This window comes from Cucumis sativus, chromosome 4 (assembly GCF_000004075.3).
Source record: "Cucumis sativus cultivar 9930 chromosome 4, Cucumber_9930_V3, whole genome shotgun sequence".
NCBI lineage: Eukaryota > Viridiplantae > Streptophyta > Magnoliopsida > Cucurbitales > Cucurbitaceae > Cucumis > Cucumis sativus.
In genome coordinates this window covers 18,380,707-18,387,804 of record NC_026658.2, presented here as the reverse complement: position 1 = coordinate 18,387,804, position 7,098 = coordinate 18,380,707, and the positions used below count along the sequence as shown (strand labels likewise).

The 7,098-nt window shown below is 30.0% G+C and overlaps 1 protein-coding gene across 1 annotated transcript; it reads left to right on the top strand.

The window, feature by feature from the left end:
* The first annotated feature begins 3,847 nt into the window (after window positions 1-3,847).
* Window positions 3,848-6,771, top strand: LOC101213872 (beta-1,2-xylosyltransferase XYXT1). Its single transcript, XM_004151679.3, has 3 exons — window positions 3,848-4,360; window positions 4,462-4,539; window positions 5,301-6,771. The coding sequence occupies exons 1-3, from the start codon at window positions 4,111-4,113 to the stop codon at window positions 6,527-6,529; spliced, it is 1,557 nt and encodes a 518-aa protein (XP_004151727.2). The 5' UTR covers window positions 3,848-4,110; the 3' UTR covers window positions 6,530-6,771.
* The last annotated feature ends 327 nt before the right edge of the window (window positions 6,772-7,098 follow it).

Here is a 7,098-nt window from a genome sequence, read left to right as displayed (position 1 = left end):
AAAATAACATGAACTAAATAAAACAAAATTAAAATCATAGGGCCAAATGAACTAGTAGAAACTAAAATACACTCGAACAAAAATGATGTAGGTTAAAATATTATTTAAACCTTACTATTTTTAAAAAAAATGTTTAATGAATATTTTAATTCTAAATTCTATAAACTTTTAGGGTATAAACTAATTTTAGGTTCAATATATAGGATTAATTTAAGAAAAGGTAAATATCTCAACTAGACATAGTTGAAAGACTTCGTTAAAAATATAAAAATCTCAAAAATCTCATTGAGACAAATTGTTTGATTGTTTTAAAATATAACAAAATAAATAAAAAAATATTTGCAAATGTTACTGATAGACACTAATAGACTATCGTTATTTGTCACCTATATATAGACGATGTTAATAGATATTAATGGACTTGTCTACCACTAATGATATGAAACCTTTGGTCATTGAATCTAAGAACCATGTTAAACAACAAGACCTAAACAACTCAACCCAGCAACCCAAAATCAATTTGATTTCAACTCTAAGATAAGTTAGATTCTAGTTACTTAGGTGATCAAATAAATCAAGGATCGTACAAAGTTAGAAGCTCTAGTAATGATACAAACCAAAAAATTAAAATTGAATCAAACGACGTTAAAAAATTGCAACACTTGAAACTTCAAAAGTTATTTTTGACTCCCAGAAATAATAGTTCAGATTCATTCACATCTTTAAGGAATTATGTATGTATGTTCATGTTATGTGTTTTCATTTATTCCCGTGATGGAAGATATAAAATTTAATATTGTGTCATATTTATATATATATCAAATAGCAAAGTTTTCAATTTAAGTTTGGCATTTTTTCTTTTCAAAGGAATTTAAGTATATCACGTTTAAACAATTTTGAAAAGTTGTTCTTTTCACTATTAGTAAATGTAATAATTAATTGATGATAAACTCCAAAGTCAAAGGTGAGTTTAAACTATCTTCTACTTTAAATACCTTTTTAAAGCATATTTTTCCTTTAAATATTTTTCAAATAAATTATTTAGAATTTATAACATATCTTTTAATCTAAACACTTTTTTTAAAAAAATAAGAAAAAAAGACAAAATACTCTGGATTTTGAAAAGGCAAAAAAAAAAAAAGAGAAGAAGCAAAAGACATATTTAACCTTACAAAAAAAAGTCAATCAAATCTACACATCTTTAATATGTTAATACAAATTCAGTAGGTTTGAATTTCCCCTAAAAAACTTTCATCAATTTACTAGAGAACTAAATTGAAATTTTCTTAAATAATAGGACTAAAATGAAAGAAAAAAAATCCAACCTTCAAAATTAAATCATAATCTTTCAAAAATAACTTTTTTTTTTCAAAATTAAAAAAAAAATTAGTTCCAAACTTTCGTAAAAATAACAATTTGATCCTTAAATTTTAGTTATTAATGAATAATTTCTCTGTATACTTTTAAGTTTGTAAAAATGTAATCTCCATTATCTAATAAGTAACAATTTAATACAACGATTTTACAAGTTGTAACTGTTTATAAGTATCTTATTTTCCAGTACGATTTAATGAAACTTCTTTCACATCTTGATTGATAAATTGATCGAGAATCAAATTTATTTATAAATTATTAATACAAAGACGTTACATAATAAAAAATTGACACTTAATTTTGATAATTTTTTAACGATAGAGATTAAATCGTTACAAAAATTGAAATATATGTACTATTTCAAAACCTCATTTACTATCGTTTTTACTATTTTATATTTATCATTTTTTATTATTTGTTATAATATTTATTATTCTTTTTTTTGCAAACAAAAAGAATTTATATCTTAAATAGATATTATTATAACTAAGGAAGAGGCAAATACAAGAAGCTACAAAATGAATTATATGACCAAGTAATTGTCCTAAACTTTAGGTAGTAAGATGAGATTTTAATCTCATTATTGAAGAAAAGAAAGAAAAAAGAGCCCTAAAGTTTGATACTAAAAGAAGTAAGAAGAAGGGCGCGTGGAGTAGTTAACAAAATTCATTGGAAATGTAATGAAGAATTTACACGCCTTTCTTTGCTCTTTTCTCACACGCTTTTGGAACTCTAAAATGGACAACAAAATTATTTCTTTCACTCTCTTTTTATTCCCTCTCAATTTTGGTTTTCTTTCATCTTATATATATTGACCTTTGCAATTTGTCATTTCTTTCTGTTCTACGAACCAATTGTTATCATTGTGGAATTATGTGCAATTTTTTCATCCATTGAGTTGAATATAATATATATGTTAAGTTTATCATGGACGTAGGAGAGTTTAAGCCATTGTGTGTTGAGAAGGGACTCTCGGTCTTGGGGGATGGAGCATAAGGTTCAACTTTAAATAAAGAATTTTCTATCTTAGGAGAAGATTAAAATTCATCCGTGGAGGAAATTGTCAAATGTGAAGAAAAGATAACAATGAGAGGAGTTTCATGCACAAACACACCGTTGAAAGTTGACGTGTACACCACTAAAATCATCACATTTAAAGGAAGCCTAAGCACGTAGAATGTGAGGGGATTTGACACTTAAAGGGAGTCTAAGTTCATTTACAAACAAGTCTTGCATCTCGGAAGAGCCCTAGGTGATTAGTGAGTTTAATACTATGTTTGAGTTACTACTATCGTAGTAGAATATTTCAGACAAATACATTGTAATCCATAATATTTTAATATAAGTGGATTATCTTTTTTGAACACACCACTTTTCAGACGTAGGTGGTTTATTGTCGAACTAAGTTATTAATTTATGTGTCTCTTTCTTTGTTTACTTGTTGGTATTTTCTTATTATAGTTACTTATGTGCTTGTCTTTGACATTTATGCTTGTTTATGATGGAGTCACCTCAGTGCTTCTTCACTTATCAACTTGATCAATCTATATTCAAGTAATTAAATTATACAGACTAAAACTAACAATATTTTAAACCACAAGGACTAAAACAGAATTAAGTTTCAAATTATAAGAGTTAAGGAAATTGTAACTAATAAGTAATTAATGATATTAATTATAAAGACTTTAAATTAAATTGATGAAGTTAAACATTAAATGTGAAAGTTTACTACTAAATCGTGCCTAACAAGAGTAAGGATACTCAATTTCTTAACAATTGAACGAAAAATTGAGAAGAAAAAACTCTCCCACATGCTAAACGAGGATTTAGATGGAATACTAATTTTCTCATTCGTCCTTCATTCAATGTAAACAAGATCTTAGCTCAACTAATATTAGTGTACACCAAAGATTAAGAAAATTTTGGTTCGAATTCTCCGACTCCAATAACAATAAAAAATAATATTATAAATTTGAAAAACCATCCACTAAAAATGTAACTCCTGTTTGTAAGTGAGAATAAATTAGAAGATGTTTATTTTACCTCGAGAAATTTTACAAAAAATTTTACAAAAGAAAAAGAAAACATTTATAAACTTAGATAAAAGACTAAGTCCCCCGGAAAAATCAAAGTCCGCACTCAAGTTTTATTGGTCAATGGTTTTGATAATTTGATGTGTTTGAGCTATGTAGTTGAAATTTGGACTAAAAATATTGATAATTAATTAAAATGATGGGTTGTTTTTTGCTTTTGTTTTAAGAATTTTATGTTCAAAATGAGAGTTTTGTTAAATAAAATATAAATTTAAGTTTGAGAAATTAAGAAAAATTTTATATGGTGAAATAAATAAAAAAAAAGATACATATAGATTAAGAAGATGAAGTTCCCAAATTTCTTGTTCAAAAAGCCCTAAATATAAATATAAATATATATATATATATATAAAAGAAAAGGTTCTGTAGTTCCCTAATCTTCCTGAACAGGCAATATACAGCCATATTTGACGCCTCCATTTTTGCCTTTTTCTTCCTTACTCATTCCCTGCAGCAGCAAACCCCAGAAATCACCTCTCTTTGTTTCTCTCTCCTTCCTATATAAACACAGACAAACCCCATTTCAATTTCTGTACTCTTTTTTCTTTCTCTCTCCTTTGTTTTTTCTTTTAAAAATAAAGCTGCCGAATTCCAAGAAAAAAAAAAAGAAAAAGGCTTTTTCTTACAGCTTTGGTTTTGGAATATGATTCATCAATACATGCGTTATCAGCCATGGAAAAAAGGGGTGAGTTCGGGAAAAACTCATTTTCATCGTGTAGAAGATGAAGAAGGAGGAGAAGTGGGTATGATGGGATGTGAAGAGTTTTATTACTCTGCCTCTGCTTACAAGAAAGCTAATAAACCCAAGTTTTTGTTTCTTCTTTTTCTTTCTTTTCTCTCTTGTTCCATCATTTTTGCTCCCCATTTCTTCTCTTCTTCTTTCTCTCCTTTCTGTAAGTCCTTTCTTCTCTCTCTCTCTCTCTCTTTTCGGCTTTTCTTTTGCTTTTCTCTCTTTTTTTAATGTTTTTGTTTTTGTTTTTTTTTTGTTTTTCAGATTCTTTTGGTGTTCAAAATGATGATCTCTCTGTTGATAAGGAGGTTTTCGCTCCTCTCTGTTCTTCTATCCCTAATGGTATTTTCCCTTCTCTCTCTTTTTCTATGCTTTAACTTTAATTACATGATTCTTTGTCTCTGTCTCTCTCTGTTTATTGAAATTTTCTTCATGCTTATTAAATCTATCTCTTACCTTCTATACTTCATCAAAAAAATTTCTCAAATGAGAATCACTTTCCCCCCCTTTTCTCTCTGTCTTTCGAAGTATTCCATGGTGTTCTTCTTTCCCCCTGCTTTTTTTTTTTCTTTAAAAAATAATTTTCCCTAATGGAACCAGCTCTCTTTTTTACGCAAAGAAAATGAAAGAAACAAAGCAAAAAAAAAAAAAAAAAAAAAAAAAAGAATAGTAAGAAGAAGAAATCAGCTGTTTCCAAATTTTCTCTACAAATGGAAATTAGTTTCTGTGTTTTCAACTTGTCATTCATCCCAAGTTTCGTGTTGGGTTTAATGTAAACATATATATGTTTTCAGATATTGGGGTAAAAGGGGAAATTTCCCACTAGAATCTGATCTGTTTCAACTTATCATTTATTTGAATAAAAAATGTTCAACTTTAGTTTTCACAGCCTAATGAAACCAAGGGAGAAAATAACAAAATATTTCATTAAAATATAGAAATCCCCTGTTTTACTTCATAATCTTTCCAATGGGATTTTCTCTTTTTCTTTTTTCTTCTCAAAATTGTTTTTGAGTTCTAACCAAATCTCTTTAAGTTTTTTAATTGATTCATGTGAATTTGTTTGTAAATTCTTATGGGATTGTTTCTGTTTTCTTTGTTAGGAACCATATGTTGCGACAGAAGTAGCATTCGCTCTGATATCTGCATTATGAAAGGAGATATAAGAACGGATTCTTCTTCCTCCTCAATCTTCCTCTACACCTCTCCTGATTCCCCGATTGAGTTTGACGATGATCACGGAGTGATCCAAGTCGAAAAAATTAAACCATACACTAGAAAATGGGAGAAAAACACCATGGATACAATCGATGAATTGGAGCTTATTGTGAAACGAAAGAGCAATGATATTGATCAAAAGCACCGGTGCGATGTAAGACATAACGTCCCCGCCGTGTTCTTCTCGACGGGAGGCTATACGGGCAATGTTTATCACGAATTCAACGACGGGATTTTGCCACTTTATATAACTTCTCATAGTATGAATAAGGAGGTTGTTTTTGTGATCCTTGAGTATCACAAGTGGTGGCTAACAAAATATGCTGATATTCTTTCCCAACTCTCCAATTACCCTGTAATTGACCTGAGAAAAAACAATAAAACTCATTGCTTCCCACAAGTTATTGCTGGTTTGAGAATCCACGATGAGTTAACTGTGGACCCTTCATTGATGGAAGGGGGGAAGAGCATAGTTGATTTTCGGAACCTCTTGGACAAGGCGTACCAACCTCGAATCCGTGAGTTGATTCGACAAGAGGAGTTAGAAGCGAAGATTTCTTTGCATAGATCAAAGCGACCGAAATTGGTGGTTTTGTCACGGAAGGGGTCGTCAAGAGTGATAACGAATGAGAAGTTGATGGTGAAGATGGCGGAGAGAATGGGGTTCGAGGTGAAAGTTTTGAGGCCAGATAAAACCACAGAGTTGGCCAAGATTTATAGAGAGGTGAATGAAAGTAATGTATTGGTAGGAGTTCATGGAGCAGCAATGACACACTCTCTATTCATGAGGCCTAATGCGGTTTTCATCCAAATAATTCCACTGGGGACTGTTTGGGCAGCGGAAACATACTACGGGGAGCCTGCGAAGAAGCTGGGTTTGAAGTACATTGGGTACGAAATTGGGGCGAAGGAGAGTTCGTTATATAGTAATCACAACAAAGATGATCCTGTTCTAGTGAATCCGGATAGCATTACGAAAAAAGGGTGGGAATACACGAAGAAAATATATCTGGATGGCCAAAATGTGAGATTGAATCTTGGACGGTTTGAGAAGCGATTAGAGCGTGCTTATTACTATTGCATCGCCCGAGCTCGGGATGGTCGATCCCACTGATTTTGTTCTTAATTATGTGGATAAACATCCCATTATTCTTCTCTCTTTATTTTGCACATAAAAATCACCAACTTCACTTCCCCACTCAATAATTTACAAAGGAGATCAAAACACTGTAAATTCTTCCTTCCTTCTTCCTTTTAGGTTAGGATTGTTTTTTTATTTTTTATTTTCATTCTTGGGTATACTTATGTGAGATTCAATCCTTATCTTTAATGGAATAAAACTACTATTTTTAAATATTTTCATTTTGTCCTTTTTATTTTTAAAATTCTTTGTAATTTTTTATATTTTTCACATTTTTAATGCCTACAAAATAACTTTTGGTTCTTCAACTTCAAAAAAAAAAAAAAGAAGAAAAGAAAAAGTAGCATATATATATATATATATATATATATATGTGTGTGTGTGTGTGTGTGTGTGTATGTATGTATGTGTGTATATATATATATAATTTATCTATGGAGATTTTGATAGAAGTTCGACAATGATATCGAGGATGATGGTCTGAGGTGGTCAAGGAAAGTCACACTAAAATGATAATCAGAGGTTGGTGACAATAGTTACCG

Bases quoted from the DNA above. Each gene is read 5' to 3' on its own strand.
- LOC101213872 (XM_004151679.3), top strand. From the start codon at position 4,111: ATGATTCATCAATACATGCGTTATCAGCCATGGAAAAAAGGGGTGAGT. The intron at 4,361-4,461 runs GTAAGTCCTTTC...TTTGTTTTTCAG, and splicing joins TTCTTCTTTCTCTCCTTTCT to ATTCTTTTGGTGTTCAAAAT. The intron at 4,540-5,300 runs GTATTTTCCCTT...TTTCTTTGTTAG, and splicing joins CTGTTCTTCTATCCCTAATG to GAACCATATGTTGCGACAGA.